The sequence below is a fragment of the Anolis carolinensis genome, chromosome 5, assembly GCF_035594765.1.
Source record: "Anolis carolinensis isolate JA03-04 chromosome 5, rAnoCar3.1.pri, whole genome shotgun sequence".
Lineage (NCBI taxonomy): Eukaryota > Metazoa > Chordata > Lepidosauria > Squamata > Dactyloidae > Anolis > Anolis carolinensis.
Genome location: NC_085845.1, coordinates 57640221 through 57658386, shown reverse-complemented (window position 1 = coordinate 57658386; position 18166 = coordinate 57640221). Strand labels below are relative to the sequence as shown.

Genomic DNA, 18166 nt, shown 5'->3' with positions numbered 1-18166 from the left:
AATTTTCCTGGAACATTTCTTTAATTCTGGTATACTGTATTCTGACTATCAAAGGGGCATAGGCAATGATAATGTCAGAAAAAAATTACTTTTGACCATGGCTAATTTATATGTTTCTTGAGATCTATATATATAACCATAAAGATAACATAGCACTAGTCTCTTCACATATACAGTAGAACCCATATGGATTATAAGTGTAATTCAAACAATAAGTCTGAGCTTTTAGAATCTACTTCTTCATTATGTTACTAGAAAAAAATAATCTCTCTGTATTTTAAATGTCAGGTTCATGAAAAATTCAGCCAATTCAAGAAAGATATGGAAGATCTTCGATATATCATCTGTATTATCACTTGTTCAATGGTCCTGGAAATGCGTACTCAGGTACTAGAAAGTAAAGTTGCAACATAGACAGGCATTTGTTAAGTGCACAAATAAATTACAATTAAGTCTTATGTTAGGTACAGATTATTTTACAGCAAGTGTTAGGACTTTTTAGGGTGCATTTCTACTGCAAAATTAATGCAGTTTGATAGCACTTTAACTGACATTGGTCAATGTAATGGAATCCTCGTATGATGAGATGCTAGCATTCTTTAGGAGAAAAAGCTAAAGATTATCACCTCACCTATCTCAACGTTGTCACTCCCAGATGGAACAGAGCTCCATGTGAGCTTTTGGCCATCCCAGGCATCCCATGCGGACAACAGAGAAGTCTGCATGACCAGGAGGAACAAGGGGGCCAGTTTTCTGTGAATGGCAATGACAGTGACATGGCAGATAAGTCCCTTTTTTCCTGTACTGATGAGCTCATGGAAAAGGTAAGGGCAGTGGTTGCCCTCTGTGGACAAAAGACTGGTCTGAACTGAACCTGATGCAGATATCCACACTGCCCCAAATGTGGGATACTCCAGAGTTTCAAGAAAACCCTGGAGCATTTCCTGACTTTTCCTGAAGTGAGGAAAAGCTGGATTAACCTACTTTAACTCCTGATACTCATCCAAAGTGGAGGAATGATGTGAATACAACCATATTGAGGAGTCTTGAAACTTAGGCTGGATCCACACTGCCCTATATCCCAGTATCTGATCTCAGATTATTTTCTTATCCCAGATTCTCTGGCAGTGAGGACTCCTATAAACTAGTTCAAAACGGATAACCTGGGATCAGATCCTGGGATGTAGGGCAGTGTAGATCCAGCCTTAGGATGCATCTACACCAGGCATGGGCAAACTTTGGCCCTCTGGGTATTTTGGATTTAAGAATTGTAGGAGTTGAAGTCCAAAACACATGGTGGGCTGAAGTTTGCCCATGCCTGATCTACACTGACATATAATGCAGTGTAGAGTTGCGCTACACTGCACGCATTGTATGGCTAATGCGATTTAACCTGGGCTAAGGCGCTTAATTTGGCTGTACCCTAGATTAAAAAAACCCAGAGGAAGAATCCAAATTCTGCTTCAGGATTCAGATATTCCTTTGTATTGAGGCAGTGGAGACAGCCATCCTGCAGAAACCCAGGAAAGTGGGATGGCAGTGCTTTCCTGCCTTCTGGGCCTCAATTTTCCCTATAGACAAGAAAAAAATCTTGTATGGTAGCAGCCTCTTTTTCATGGTTCTGAGCCATGTGACTGGCAAAGGAATATGGGAAGAGTGATCAGCATAGATGGGGCTAAAGTGGCGGTGGCACAAAAATTATCCACGCAGTTGAATTGGTTCATATTTTACTGTGATTCTGTGCTGCACTTTAGAGTAATGGCTATGATATTTGAATCGTCTATAAATGAGTGAACAGTCAGCAGTTTCAACTACATTTCCAAAACTTTTGAAACTTTCAGTCTTCTTGAGTTTATCTCCCATATAATTACTTAATCATACAGAATGGTATAAGTTAAGAAGCAGTGATCTTCAAAACTTGACAACCTGTACATAGGAAGGCCTCCCTTGACAAGTCCAAACCTGAGGATATTTTGAAAGAGCTATGAGCCTTCCTGTTATAAGTGTCTGTTGGTATATTGGCAGGAAGTAAAGCTCATTTTGGTTTTGTCTGATTTTTAAAAATACAGTTTATAAATTGTACTAGTTGAAATAAAAATGACTAATGATGAAGTCTTAAGGTTTTAATGTTATTTATTATTATACAAGTGGCTTGATTCCTAAATACATGCATCTCAAACTGTAGCATAAATAAATAAAAATACAGGAGTTGTTCTTGAAGGTACTAGGCAGTATAGAAGAGACAGGAACCTTTTTAACTCTCCAGGAATAGTTCAATTGCATCTACCTAGCTGGTAGAGAGAAATAGAGTAAGTTATAGTCTAAGGACGCCTCGAGACAGTGTCAAAATGCGTGTTTTAATTCTGGGGCACATATTCTTTGGAAGCGGATGAAGATGGAGAGCACCTGGAGGAAGTTTTTTTGTTTAAATCTCTTAATGTAAACACAAGGAGATTTCTTATGACACTTTTCATCCAAGCTCTGTTTAATATTATAAAGTTTAAAAGAAAGAGTTTCAGTGAGTTCGAATTACTTTCCATTTGTGCTTCCCTTGAGCCACCTGTGTGTCTGTGTCTCCATGTTTTGACAGCCCAATCAGCTGATCAGCTCTTTCGGGCTTTTAAAAAGTACATGTGCACTAGAGCAGTCCACACAGGGGGAAGGGAAGGAAAGCACAGGTTTTGCATGACTGAAGGAATATACAGTCATGCAAAGGTGCACATTTTTCAAGTAGAATTGAGTTTTAAGCACACCTTTTTAATACATGCTTTTCAGCTGTAACCTGATTCCGCCAGCACTTTGGTTATATGTTGTTTAACCACCCCCTTGCATTTCTGGGTTTTTAGACATGTTTAGAAGGGCCCTAAAGTATTGGGGGGGAGGGGGCGTACACGTTCTGTATGCTTCACATGTTTATATTTGCAAATTGAAAAATGAAATTTGGGAAACCAAGTGAAGTCTGCTATCAGAATTTAACATGCTCTTTATTTCTTTTTGTTTGGACAAAGAAATATATGAACACAACATTAACACTGCAAGAAACTGAAGACCTAACCAGGATGTATTGCCTCAGTGTGGTTTTTCTACACCATCTGCCCCTTGAGCAGCGAGCTCGAATTAGACACATTGATGACTGCTGGAAGAAGGAAGTTTTAAGATTTATACAGCAGGTAGCTGTTGCAACAAATGCTTGTAATATGTAATTATACTGCTGGCTTCCTCTTCAAGTGCCAGTTGTGTGACCATCTTTGTGCACCTAGTGTGCTCTTCCTCTGGTAATTCCTGAGGGTATGTGTTGAATCTGGTTTTGGAAACATTCAGAAAGTGAAAAGATAACTGCCTGATGGCTTACTGGAGATGTAGGAGTGTGCAGTAAATCCTTCTGGCTGTGCCGAATCTTAGCTCTAGCACTGGCAAAGTTTCCAGGTCCCACAGTGCTTGTTCAAGATGCTTTAAGTTTAATTTTAAGTTATGCTTGAATTTAATTAACCATTTGCAGCTCTTCAGTGACGGAGAGCCAGCATGGTGCAATGGTTTGAGAGTTGATAGACTATGACTCTGGAAGACCAGAGTTTGAATCCCTGACCAGCCATGAAAACTAAATGGACAAGTTGGATTGTCTCTGCCTCAGAAGATGGCAATGATAATCCTCCTCTGAAAAAAATCTTACCAAGAAAACCTTAAGATAGGTGTGCTTTAGTGTCATCATAAGTCCGAAGTAACTTGAAAGCACATATCGGCCATCTCTCCAATATGATGGTGGTCTAGTGGTTTATAAATGAGAACTCTTTGCACAATTCTTTTATGCTGTTGCTGTGAAGGGCTTCAGGAACACAGAATGCTTTTCCAGTTGGTCAAAGTAGAACCGCTAATAAGTCCCAGAAGTTGAAAAATTACCCAATTCTCCAGCCCTCCTGGTTGCTGGCCATGCTGGCTGGTGGATTCTAAAAATTGTAGCCCCACAAGTAATGTTTCCATTTTCTTATTTTTACTCTATCACCAAAACAGATATCATTAGAAAGATAACTTAAATTGGACATTTTGTGGCTGTAAACATGAATTTGGGCTTTTCAGATAAAAGAAAACTCGCTGAGTACAACCATCCCAACTCTTTAACTAATGCTGTGAAATTGAATAAATATATATTTCTATTTTTGTTCTAGAATATCTCACTATATGAATGAATGAGAGGATTGCTGCATTGGATATGATACCGATTTTTCCTTCTTCTTCCTTTAGCATAAACTGTGTGAATTTCTTGTTCTGGGACATCTTACCACGCAGACCTCATGGAAAATGGATTTTTCTACATTGCCTGATTTAAGCGATACTCTTTTGTGGAAGAATATTGCATTTTATTATGAAGCAGAAAATGTTGCAGGTGCATTATTCATGTTAAACCATTTAATTAAAATTTAGACCCAATGTTTTCGTAATGGAATTACGTTTTCCATGGACTATCGATAAAAGAAGCAAAGCGTAATAATTAGGTCATAATTATATGAGTCTCTTCCTTGATCTACAGCGAAGTATTCAACTATTTTTGTGTATCTTAATAAGCCCAATATCAGTGCAGATTGATATTAATGTAGGACAAGAGAACTATTTATTATTCTGGGCACAATTCAACATGCTGGTTATGACTTATGAAGTCCTACATGGCTCAGCTGCAGACTATCTGTCAGACTGTGTCTCTCCCTGAATGTGCCTGCCCTGACATCCTCAAGAGAGGTCTGGCTGATGGAGATACAAGATAGGACCTTCTCGGTGGCTGCCCCTAAACTGTAGAACTTCCTTCCCAGGAAGAATTTTCCTCTCCTTGCTGTTTTTCCCATTGGCTGGCAACAATCTTTTAACTGTGACAAGCCTTTAAAACAAAGTTTTTAAACAACGGATTTACTTACAGTTTTATACTATTTTAGACCGAATCGTTTTCATTGCTTTTTGTCTTTTTAACTGCGTTTTATCCTTTTAAATGTAGGTTACGTGATATTAATGTTGTGAATATTTTAATTCAGTTTTTCCATTTATGGTATGCTGTTAGCTACATTGTTCTTTTTTTAATTGCAATTTTCCCTGAGCTCCAGTTTTGAGAGCAGAGTGGAATATAAATATATTAATATTTATATTGATTGTGGCTATGATGATGGAGAAGAAAAAGATGATTCTTAATATATTCTTATAAAATGTCCACATGGGATTAATTTGAAATGCTTGGAAATTATCTCTGAGCCAGTTTCAGAATCTGTGATTTGAAATAGTTTTATTTCAGATTAACTATAGTTTGTAGGCTTCAAACTGAAATGGCATGCTGAGGTTAATACAATAATGGATGAAAAAGTCTTTATTTGGAGTGCCTTACTATGAAAAATGTGAGATTGAATTTTGTCTGATTGATTGAAATTTATGATCTAATATTGAATTAAGACATGCATGGATTCCATTTGGCCTATGGGCATTATTTACTTTGTACTAAATGGGTTGTTCGCTTGAACATCTGAATCTGGGAAAACATCTAACTAATATAGAAAAAGTGATGGAATGTTATCATTTGGCTCTTTACTACAGCTTTTAATATATGTTAATTTTATTAATATTTGTACGTATGTATTTTTATCCTTTACAATTTTATCTTGTATTTATTTCTTAAATCTTAAAAGATACAATCAAATCAAAATTTCTTTGTAATGTTAATGTTTACAATCATTTTTTTAGGATTTGATTTAAATTTAGGAACAATAATTAGTAAGGACTATGAACTTCTGTGGAGACATATTACAGCATTATCTGAATCGCATGATATTGGATCATCATTTCCATTGAAGATAAGTTCATGCTGTTTTCTTGAAAAGAAATCTTCACCTAGCAAGAAAGGTAACAACTTCCAGACATTATTTTGCATTATTTCATATGTAACATTTTCACTGATAATAAATGTATACTTATAACATGATTTCACATATTAATGCATTCATTACTGTTGAAATACTGTTTACAAATTCTTTTAATGGATTGATTAGAAGTAACTCCTATTTGTTCAGTGGAGATTATTCTTAGATTTGTGTGCATAAGATTTTTTTTTATCATGTCACAAGTGAATTGAGACAAGTTGCTTCTGGTGTGAGAGAATTGGCTGTCTTCAAAGATATTGCCCAGGGGACGCCCGGATGTGTTACCATCCTGCAGGGGGCTTCTCTCATGTCCCCACATGGGAAGCTAGGGATGACAGATGGCAGCTCGTCCCATCTTGTGGATTCGAACAGCCAACCTTCAAGTCAGCAGTTCAGCTGGCAGAAGGGTTTAACCCATTGCACCACTGCAGCTCATTGTGCATAAGATGTAGATATATATATTAAAGTTCTTTTCTGGTAACAAACATTACGTATATTTGGATACATGTGATTAACTTGTCATGAGAAATTATTCACTGTGTCAAAATAAGATGTGCCAAAAAGCTTTACAATTATTTCATAGTTGTTTTTTTTTTTTTTTTTTTTTTTTTTTTGTTTTTGTACAGGTATCACATCACTTCTCAAACCAGGACTTATACCAATGGAAAATTCAATAGTGAATAAATTTGCTGGGGATATTTTAATTGATTTGTCATTTTTGAAAAGGTAAGCACTTTTATTTTCTTAGACTTTTGAGTTTGCAGAAAGGCTCGGGTTAATGTTTAAGGCAGCAAGATCCCCAGTTATCTCCAGCATAGTCCTACACAAGTAGAGCAGGAAAATCCAAAAAAATCTAGCAGAAGAAAAATTCTATTGTTTTCTTGGAAGAACCTTCAGCAACAAATTCCCTCCTTTGCTAATAGAACAGGAGGTCCATAGTACCCAATAGTTGCTGCTCAGTCTACTTAGGAGACTTTCCTTAGGGGTGTTTATCTCTTTCTCTTTCTACTTCGATTCTGTCATATTTTCCTTGGGGTGGAATGTTTGTTACAGGGAACTGTCCTAAGATGCTCCGGTCACATAGAATTCTGTAGGTAAATATTAAAAAGATGTTGCAAGTTGTTTGTGTATTATTTCTTTAAATGGCAAATTATTTCTATATTATTTCTCTAATAAATGCTTACTTATATCAGGTGATTTTATTGTGAACCCAATACAAACTCAGGGCTCACACTAAGTAATTAAACAAATGAGATTCTGGATTTACACAAATACTCTGACAATTTATGCATTTCACACCAAATCAGTGGTCACTAATTCATTGACTCTTTGAAGTTCTCTCTCCAAAAATGTATTGTTTCAAGTTTTTAAACATTATAATATACATGCATTCCCTTTATTTTTAGTGATGATCCTGTGGTTACCTCACTGAAAAAACAGAAAGATTTTGATGAACTTCGGCACTGGCATTCAGGAAAACTCCTTAGTGATGATTATGACAGAACACATGCAGGTAAAAGAATAAAATAAAATATCATTCTTAGTGGAGGGCCTTATCAGCATCTGGTTTTTTTCGAGTCAGGAGCGATTTGAAAAACTGCAAGTTGCTTCTGGTGTATGAGAAGTGGCCGTCTGCAAGGACATTGCCCAGGGGATGCCTGGATGTTTTTACCATCCTTGTAGGATGCTTCTCTCATGTCCCTGCATAGGAACCGGAGCTGACAGAGGGAGCTCATCTGCTCTCCTCAGATTCGAACCACTGACCTGTCGGTCAGCAGTTTAACCCATTGTGCCACCCGGGGCTCCTATCAGTATTAGTAATCACACAGAATTCATCCATCCGTGGGTTGGTGTTAAATAATAAGTATGCCATGTTTAAAGGAAGAAATGTTTGAGGGAGGCTTAAGTTTGTTTCAAGAAATTTGCAAAGCTGGGATGGGCTGTCATTATTCACAATGAAATAATATCCACCTTTGTGTCTGAGATATAAAAATAGGTGGCGTAGGTTGTCCTTCAAGATAAGAGAATGACTAATGGGTACATTAGTTAAAAGGTTGCCACTGCTGCCTTCTTACAACTGTTGCCTGGGTCATACTCCTGCTAGTAATAAAGATTTTTTTTGTTGTTGAAGGTAATCTGCTAAGCTCCTGACTGGAAACAAATGTGTGTTAAAATGAAGATTTTTGTCTCTAGCCCAGGAATGGGCAAACTTTGGCCCTCCCAGCATTTTGGACTTCAACTTCCACAACTGAAGTCCAAAACACCTGGTGGACCAATGTTTGCCCATGCCTGCTCTAACCCATATGATCTCATCTTATCATAGTATCAGGAATTGTACCAGCAGAATAATAGTCAGGCCTCAAGTGACAGAATAATAGGAGCAGGGCATGGTGACTTGAGATTACAAAGAAGATGAGCACTTCATGAAGTCTAGCTCCTACTGTCATGACTAGACTTTATACCATCTGTTTAGATGAAGCAGCACCCAAGGATCCATGGGTCCTACGGAATCAACAGAAACGACAAAGTTTTATGCAATTTTATGGGCAATCCCTAGAAGAAGGTAACCTGTCAAAAACAATTGTTGCTCAAGTGGATCCTCCAAAAAAGGCTTACGCTGATCCCAAAAAAAGCAAGACAGTTCAAGTAAGGGCCACAAGTAACTGTTTAATATTTAATATTGATGTAACTATGATGTATTTTATTTTCAATTAGGCATTTCAGAAGTTCTCACAGACCTTTTCATTTCTCAGTACCCCTAAAATGTTTTAGACTGTTCTCTTATTCAGAAAAAGACATCTTAATATTGATATTTTTCCTACTACACTGTTCAATTCTAACTGTATCCAGTGAATCAAGTAGACCATTCAGACACATTGCGTCATACGATAATCTGAATGAGAATTTGAAATACGTTTTTGTGGGGTTTTTGTTACTGTTTTTGTGTACTTCTAAGTCCTATTCTGAATCATTTCTAATCCACTGAGAAAATATTTAGGTCTTTACTCCTGTTCTGAATCATGTTGTAACCCACTGTCTGAGAAATATATTTAGGTCTTTACTCTTGTAATGATATCCATGATATTCTGAAGCTGTATTGTGCTCCTTCTGAGTAGCCTGTTCTCTCCACTCTCCATGAGTTGTGACTTCAAATACTTCAGTTTTGGAGAAAGTATAGACTCTCATATTTTCCCTGACTGAGATTATTTTAAAGCAGGGATGGTTACCTGCTTTAAAGGATAGAAGGGCATAGTAACACTCCAGGAGAGCCATATATCCCATATTGCACTCACCAGCTAAAAATATTTTCTTGCAGCCAAATATTCCCACACATTTTCTATGGGGCTTGTGGCATTTTAACTTTACCACATATTTTTTGCCCTGGGAGCACTCTTTTAAATTTCTTATTCATTTCTTGCTTTAAAAATAGTGCCTCCTATAGCTAAAATGTCACAGAAAACAAAAAAAAACTTGGCAAAATACAATAGGGGCAATTTATTAATTTGGTACTATCAAATTGGTCCTTGAGGCTACTTGAAAGCATCAGCTATTTTCTCATAATGCCATGTCTACATATTCAATTTCAGTCTGCTATTCTTTCCTGTTGATCTGGGAACCAACATTGCTCTGTTGCCAAAACTAGGTTCTTTCAATTGGATTTTCTGCCTTTTCTTTATAATTTTATCTAAAACTTAAACATATCAAACGGATCTCTTCAACCTTAACTTTAAAAAATTGATATAAGGTAAGAGCCATGAGTTGAAATTCTGTTGATACTTTATTCATAGAAGACGAAAGCAGAAGTTATTATTGAGGAGAACAAAAAAAGAAGGAAAACTGAAGAAGAGAAAAAAGAGGAACGTCAATGGGCTACTCTTTCAGTGTCAATCCAAACAAAAATCAAAGAGAATATGACCTCTGGAATAAAGTATCTAGAAGATTTTCTGAAAAAATGTCAGAGTACATCTGTGAAATGTAGTGCTGAATTGGCTGCAATGAATGTTTGCTTCAGTGTATGGACAGAAAACAGCAGGACTGAAGGTACAGAATACATGATTCTATTGTTCTAATGTTACATACAGATATTGTTACAAAAATGTCTTCCTAGAGCAAAGCTTTCCAAACTTTTCATGTTGGTGACACGCCTTTTAGACATGCATCCTTGGCAACACGGTGATTCATGCTATATATAACTATAATATATATATTTCATATAATCTTTACTGTGTTAACAAGGTTTGGAAATGTTTCCTTGACACTTCTTATGTACTACTGTTGATTTTTGTATAGCCGCTTCATATGGTGCATCACAAACATCAATGTTAAGAGATTTTCTTTTCTTAACTAGAAATGTATCCATTTTAGTCGTAATTAAGCTCAATTCACAAATCGTTCAAATTATCAAAGTTATAACAGTACCTACTAGGTATGTGCGATCCAGAAAAAATTGGTTCATGCATGCACATGAAGGAAAACATTACTGTCAATGGGGAAATTTGAGGAGCTTCTCTCTCCCTCATTTTTTGAGCTATCCTCATGAAACTTGCTTCAGTGGTAGAACACATTTACCACTGTTAGATCACCAAATTTCAGAACATTTGACTTATCCTCAGATTTTTGGCAAATTTTCAAAGTTTTTATAATTTTTTTTTTTTTGATAATAACAAAAATTTGTTTCTGGTTTGAAAGTGTTATTTCCTGTTTTATTGGGTTGTATTTGCTTTGAAAGTCATTGTTCTACTTCAGAAACCTTGTTTTTGTGGCTGAAACTTTGTTAAATTACAACATTTTTAAAAGAAAAGACTACAAGAACAATGCCTCCACCTCCCCCTTCCTCCTCCGTTAGCCCTGATTAGCCGAGAGGCATGCCAACATGTTTGACTTCACCTCTCAGCAGGCTTAGTCACAGCTACATCCAAAGACATCAGAGACTTAAGAATCAAAGGCTCCTTTTGATTCAAATTCTTAATATTGGGAAGGCAGTGAGCAGGTAGGTCGGAACTTGCTTCAAAAGTGCTTTTGATCCAATTTAGATACAAATTTAATGAACATATGAACAAATCGCACAAGCCTAGTACCTACACCACACTTCTGTAGTGATTAAATGACTTTGGAGGTTTTTAAGCAAAGGCAGGATTTGCCAGCTTGGGTTTCTTTGACTGCGCTTTTCCTGGCTGTCTGGAGGAGCTTGGACTAGATGCCCTATATAGTTAAGTATAGGCTACCAGGGAATCTAGTGGAATCTCCTTTTCTGGAGATTTTTGAACTGAGGCTGGATGGGTTTTTGTTGGGACGACTTTGGCTGTGTCTTTCTGTCTGGTTGACGGGTTGGATTAGGTGTTACTTTGTTTCAATTGCTCACTTACTTCCAGGATTGGTCAATTAAAAACTAGTATTTTGAATATCTTACTTTACTTACTTTACTTACTTACTTGAATATCTATACACATAATAAAAGTGAAAACCTGTATGTGTGTATGTGGCATGGGTGTCCACTCACACAGATAGCTTCCGGCCTCCACAAACAGGCTAGGTTCCCAGTGCTGAGTACCCACCAAGTCACTCCCTCCCAGGACATTGCAGGTTACATCGAGCACCATGACCATGTAGCTCCAACCCATGCCAGTATCCTCCCCAAACACTACAACCCACTACCTAAGGAATGCTTTCATTTGGGGACCATTTCATCCTAGATTTTGCATTTTCCTCCACCACGGGCAGGCATCCCAGGGTTCTCCATTGGTGTGGAATTTGCACGACCCCACCTACTGCCCTTCCCTTTCAAATCTGTCTGCATGACAAACAGAGCAGAACTGAGCAGCAACTAAACTTACTGGAGGAGTTTGGGGGATTGACTCCACATGGTGCACCTTGCATTAAGTCAGAACACTGTGATTCCTACTGGGGAATTTAGAGGAGTTGTAGTTCACCTACACACAGAACGCTATGAACCCAAACAATGATGGTCTGGACCAATCTAGCCATGTATACCCGATATGCCCTGATTTGAATACTGGTGGGTTTTGAGAGGAATTGTCCTGGACATTTGCGAGTAGTAGGTATTGGGATTTAAAGTTCACCTGCAATGAATGAGCACTCTGAACCCCAACAATGATGGATCAGGATCAAACTTGGCACACAGAGCCCTCATAACCAACATAACATATTGGACAAGTTTGGGGAAAAGGGAGTTATAGTTCACCTGCATCCAGAGAAACAGTGACCCCCACTGACAATAGATGGGGGCCAAACTTCAAATAGAGAAGCTTCATGACCAACTGAACATACTGCAGGGGTTTGTGGGAATGGGCCTTGATTTTGGGAGTTGTAGTTCACTTGCATCCAAAGAGCACTGAACCCAGCCAACGACGGATCTGGACCAAACTTTGCACACAGACTAAACATCGCCTACAGTGGATACTGACAGATGTTTCAGGATAATTGCCCTGGGAATCTGGGAGTTGTAGTAGTTCACCCCCATCCAGAGAGCACTGCAGCCAGGCAATGACCAGCCAATGACAGATCTGGACCACACTTTTGTACACATACTCAAAATGGCCAACTCTGAATACTGGCAAGATTTGGGAAGGATTGACCCACGATTCTGGGAATTGTAGTTCACCCACTCCAAACTGAGAATACCTAACATTCAAAGACAAATAATGCCTTTTTCAAATAACCCGGGCATCGCCGGGTCCCCAAGCTAGTTATTAATATGAATGTCTATTGCAAATACAAAACTTGCTCATCAGCCTAGGTTTTACTGATGATCCTTTTCATGTAGTGTTGCTTTAGAACATAATGGTAAGCTTTAGAGGTTCAGTGCTCTTTCAGAACTATTTCTTCTGAGAAATCATTGAATAATATACAATTTAGAATATTATTTGCTTGTTTCTTACATCTATATCCTGTCTTTCATCAAGGTGGCATACTTAGACTTTCTCCCAATTTATAGTCTACAATTTCCCAGCAAGATTAAGGCTGAGGAAGAATTTATAATAATATATTTGTCTTAGTCCAACACAGTCACTCTCACAGTGGCTCTGTGAGAGCGACCATATGTGCTCTAGACCCTTGCTCTTCCTGGCTTATCAAACTTGTCAGTGGGGGATTAGCTGAGTGGCTCATGTGGATTATAAATGCCTCATTGGAACAGGGATAATTACCAACAAGCCTAAAAAAGGCAATAGCACGAACAGTCCTGAAGAAGTAGTTCCTGGATTCTTCAGCACTAAAAAGCTCCTGGCCCATTTCCAATCTCCCTTTCTTGGGCAAGGTTCTAGAGTGAATGATGGCTTCTCAGCTCCAGGGATTCTTGGATGAAACTGATTATTTTGATCCATCGCAGTCTGGTTTTAGGCCTGGTCATGAAATGGAGACAGCTTTGGTCACCTTGGTGGGATGACCTCTGCAGAGAGCTAGACAGAGGGAATGTGTCCCTGCTGGTTCTCTTGGATCTTTCAGCAGCTTTCAATACCATCGGCCATGGTATCCTTCTTGGTCAGCTCTCTGGAATGGGTCTGGGAGGCATTACTTTGCAGTGGCTTCACTTCTTCCTGGAGGAATGTACCCAGATGATGATCCTGGGGGACACATGCTCAGACCCTTGGCCATTGACCTGTGGGGTCTTGCAAGGTTCGGTTCTATCCCCCTTGCTTTTCAATATCTACATGAAACCGCTGGGTGAAGTCATCTGAAGTTTTGAAGTTCAGTGTCATCTGTATGCAGTTGACAGAACTCTATTACTCTTTTCCACCCAAATCCAAGGAAGCTCCCCAAATCCTGTACCCGTGTCTGGCGGCTGTGATGGAATGGATGAGGGCTAACAAGCTGAAGCTAAATCCAAATGAGACAGAGGTCCTCCTGGTCAGTTGTGAGGCTGATTGGGGTATATGGTGGCAACCCTCCCCAGGGAAATCAGTTAGGCCCCCACACTTCAGTCTTTTCGGAGAGTGTTGAAGACATGGCTATTTAAGCAAGCTTTTGAAAATGGTTAAAGTACCACCTATAATAGATGATTGAATGGACAATATTCTGTGTATATTGTATGTATTTCACTTGCATTGTGTTGCCATGTAAGCCACCCTGAATTCCTTCAGGGAGATGGGTGCGGGATGCAAATAAAGCTGCTATTATTATTATTATTATTATTATTATTATTATTATTATTATTATTATTATTATTAGCTGCTAAACAATACCAGGTGTCACATTTATGAGCTGACTGAGAAGTTTATAAATTTTAAATAGTTTTGAGTACCATTCTGAGAATATTTTTATGTATCCCTCTCCGTAGGCAAAATTGGTGACTTAAATATTGCAGTTGAATTGATGAGAAGGATCCATTCATTGATTGTAAATTATGACCACCTCAATTTATTGAAAGAGACTGAATTCCAACAGATTGGTCAATGTCTCCTGACCCTTGGATTTGACAACCTGGCAACATCTTTAAAATTTATCAAGGTAACTGTGCCATTATGCAACATCAGAAAATGTACCTCAGTTAGATTTTTTCTAACTTAATTTACATTTCTTGTATATCGCGTGATGGAGTCCAAATGCCTGTTTCATTACTGGTTTTCTAACTTAATTTATATTTCTTGTATATCACATGATGGAGTCCAAATGCCTGTTTCATCACAGTCTGAAACAAAACCTCTAAATTCCTGCAGGTTTCAGAAGATAAAAAGAAAGAACTTAAAAGGAAGTCTTCAAAGTATGCTCTTGGCATGGGATCTTCCCGTTTTCAGCTGCAGTATATGAGCCATTTTCTTATACGGGATGAAAGAAAAGACCCTGATCCCAGAGTTCAACATTTTATTCCTGATACATGGCAGGTATTGACAATGCAGACTTTTATTGTTGTTACATTTTTTGAAGATATGTGAGGCAACTTTTCACCTTCTTTATCAGCCTCCCAACACTGCTGTTTGTCCTGACATGAAAAAATATAGAAGCTAAGAAAGAAGACAGAACAGGGATTTCTAAATATCTATAACAACAGCAGATAATATGTATTAGGATTATTTATTTGCACTTGAGAAGGAAGAAATAATGATAGTCCTTGTGGCCCACCTGAGTCTGCAGAGCATCCACATTTTCCAATACCTGGACAATATATTTCTGAAATCCCATTGAATTATAGGAGCTCAGTAGGTCCTAAACGACTATCCTATCTGTTCTGTGTTCTCCAGAACTGTAACTTTATGTTCAACAAACAGAAATGTCACCTTCTCCCAACTCAGAGACTACTGGATTTCACCGCATAATAGTCGCCATTGTGTAATACTTGCAGGCCCCCCTTTTGCACCCCAAATGGTATTTTGAAGCCCTGTAGCTCCAGAGGGGCAGGTGTATGAGCAAATTAAGTTTCAGTCATCCCTTTCTAGCTACAGGGCTTTACTTGGCTGTGTAGGTCCAATGAGGCAGGTGGATGGGCAAGTGAAGCTTGCCCACACAGAGTGAAGCACCATAGCTCTAAGGGGGCTGGCGCACGGGTGAGTGAAGCTTTACTTGCTTGTGTGCCCATCCCTTTCAGTTCCCTTCTTGTAGCTGGAATGGTTTTCACCACATAATAGTCACACACTGCCCCCCTTTTAGCCAGAAAAAGGGATAAAAAGTGTGATTATTATGCGGTGAAACTCAGTAATTTACCTGAGTGCCATAAAAAGTCACATTGCCCCTTTTCAGATACTCATAGCCAAATGCCAGTATACAAAGATTCATGCAACCCAATAAGTTAATTTTTCTCATAAGGCAGATAACATGTGTAATCTTTTTCTAAAGCAGTGGTTCTCAACCTGTGGGCCCCCAGATTTTTTTGTCCTTCAGTTCCAAAAAGATATCTAGCCCACAGGATAGTTTGCAGTGGTCACATTTAGTCATTTATGACTATAATTGTCAATATTCAGTAGTTGTGACATCCTAAATCCAGCTAATATAACTGCTCAACAGGAAGCTAGCCTATATTTTGTGCAACAAAGTGCTGTTCTTTATGTAGTCACATGGCAGCAAAAAATTCCATGGCAGATGACTGGCTTTTATGATAAAAATGAAAATTCTTTCCCTTCTCATGCATGCCATTGTTTATCTCTAGAGGGAACTTCTTGACATTGTGGATAATAATGAGTCTGCAGTAATTGTTGCTCCTACATCATCAGGCAAAACATATGCTTCTTACTATTGTATGGAGAAAATCCTGAGAGATGGTAATGAAGGTGTGATTGTATATGTTGCACCCACAAAGGTCAGAAACAAATTTTTAATTTGTAAAATGTAAACAGTTCTTTACATAATTGTATGTCATATTCCATGTCTGTGGCAAAATAAATGATCATTTTGCTCTAATTTTTTACATAATAAGAACTAAGGAAAATCCTAATTAAGATTTCAAAATATGTCTGATTCCCATGTTAATTTGTTTATTTTGGAAAATGCTGTTTTATGCAAGAATACTATGTGTACATTCTGTACAAAGTAAGTCTCAAACAATTTTAAAGTTTTCAACTTTTTTCTGAAATTTGTGGAAAATTTCTAAAATTACCCATTGCTTTTTTCAAAAAATGAAAATTTGTATCTCAATTGCTTGTGTGTTATACACAGCTTATACAGCAAAGATTATCTGCATTACATTGACCATTTTTTAAAGATATAGGTGAAGCTGTTGTTTTTCTTACACAATGCATGTGAGTTATGTTTGTTATTTTCACATTTTGTTTGATAAACTGTATTTTAAGTTTATGTTGCTAATATGCTATTTGCCCTGAATGTTTAGGCTCTTGTAAATCAAGTGAGTGCGACTATTTATAATCGATTTAATAAAGTACTGCCTGGTGGTCTTGCAATATGTGGCGTTTTTACACGAGATTTTCGCTATGATGTTTTGAATTCTCAGGTAAGATGTAAATGATGTTTGTTGAATTTGTTGTTTCATTGGTTTTTTCAACCATGGATGATTTTACACTGACATTTTATCTATTTTATGATGGCTTTTACAATCAGTCTCCAATTTCCTGTGGAGGCCAGGGTGCCAAAGTGATGTGAGGGGAAGAGGGGGTGAGGAGGGAAGAAGGGCAAGATGAAAATGCTCCCCTCCTATCCCCCTTCCATTCTCTGGTTGCCCTTGCCCTCCCCTTAGCCGACATCTCTCTGGGTGATGAGTGATGAACACCAGCCACGTTTCTTCTAGAGGCAGTCACCATGACAGGGACAGGAGGGGGGCTGTGATGAGGACAGGAGGGAGACAGTAAGGACAGGAGGGGGACTGTTCTCCTCATAGTGGTGGCACTGAGTGTCAAAATTTAGAGGAATGCTGCTTGAAGTTATACAGCTTAGTCAAGTCCTAGTTTCATTTTCATGGGTCACCTCCTGACTTTTATTACAAGTATATTTCTTATATGTTCACCAATATTTTGTTTCAGATACTGGTAACAGTGCCTCAGTGTTTAGAAATCTTACTGCTCTCACCTCGTCGCCAAGAGTGGGCCAAAAAAATAAGATATGTTATATTTGATGAGGTATAGTTTTGTTATATATAATATAATTAATGAAATGTTAATCACTACATGCTGTATCTTTGGATTTCAAAGCCTGTTGTTTCAAACCTTAGCATAACTCAGAGCCAAATATGGGGCTATGCACATCTCCAGATGAAGAAATACATCTCTTTCAATGGGAGCATGGCTAAATTAGATGCAATGTGGGACATAGTTGAAAAAGACCAATTTGACATCAAGGTGAAGAGATGATTTGGCTCCTACTGTAGTACTTTTTGGAAAATGGGATCCACAACCATTTGGATTTCATAACCTATTGGAAAAGTTTGATATTTCAGAGAAGAGCCAAAAACCCGTTTGAGTAGAATCTTCGCAAGTGTTATATAACCAGATGTAATCATGCAAGGCAATTTGGCTTCAGTTGATAGACTGAGTAACTTGCTGTCTCTGATCTGTTAGGGACAGAGAATGTGCCAGTGCATAAAATAGCAGTGCTTCAGTGCCCCAAAATATATCTACTCTCCTGTAAAACAACGAGTTTTATATCATGCACTCAAGAGACAAAAATGAAGTAGACTTTGGTAAAACAACATACAGTATTTGGTTTACTCGCAACCAGCGTAACACAGGTACATAGCTTATCAATCCAGTTTCAGATATGTTTGAGATAACCTCTCCCATCTGGCTAGGAATATCTCTCTAACAAACATCAAGTAAGTGTTTGCTCTTAGCAGTCCAAAGTCTAAGAAGAAAAAATTAAAATGGAGTCTGAGGTCT

General features: G+C 38.0%; 1 protein-coding gene across 1 annotated transcript in view; it reads left to right on the top strand.

The window, feature by feature from the left end:
• Nucleotides 1–18166, top strand: part of ddx60 (DExD/H-box helicase 60) — a 62701-nt gene that overhangs the window by 15868 nt on the left and 28667 nt on the right. Inside the window, exons 7-19 of the mRNA XM_003223714.4 lie at nucleotides 289–387; nucleotides 3009–3170; nucleotides 4240–4381; nucleotides 5716–5874; nucleotides 6518–6617; nucleotides 7298–7404; nucleotides 8365–8537; nucleotides 9680–9932; nucleotides 14188–14357; nucleotides 14567–14731; nucleotides 15991–16140; nucleotides 16669–16788; nucleotides 17315–17410. Coding sequence (XP_003223762.3) covers nucleotides 289–387; nucleotides 3009–3170; nucleotides 4240–4381; nucleotides 5716–5874; nucleotides 6518–6617; nucleotides 7298–7404; nucleotides 8365–8537; nucleotides 9680–9932; nucleotides 14188–14357; nucleotides 14567–14731; nucleotides 15991–16140; nucleotides 16669–16788; nucleotides 17315–17410 — 1896 coding nt within the window. The remainder of the gene's footprint in view (nucleotides 1–288; nucleotides 388–3008; nucleotides 3171–4239; nucleotides 4382–5715; nucleotides 5875–6517; nucleotides 6618–7297; nucleotides 7405–8364; nucleotides 8538–9679; nucleotides 9933–14187; nucleotides 14358–14566; nucleotides 14732–15990; nucleotides 16141–16668; nucleotides 16789–17314; nucleotides 17411–18166) is intronic.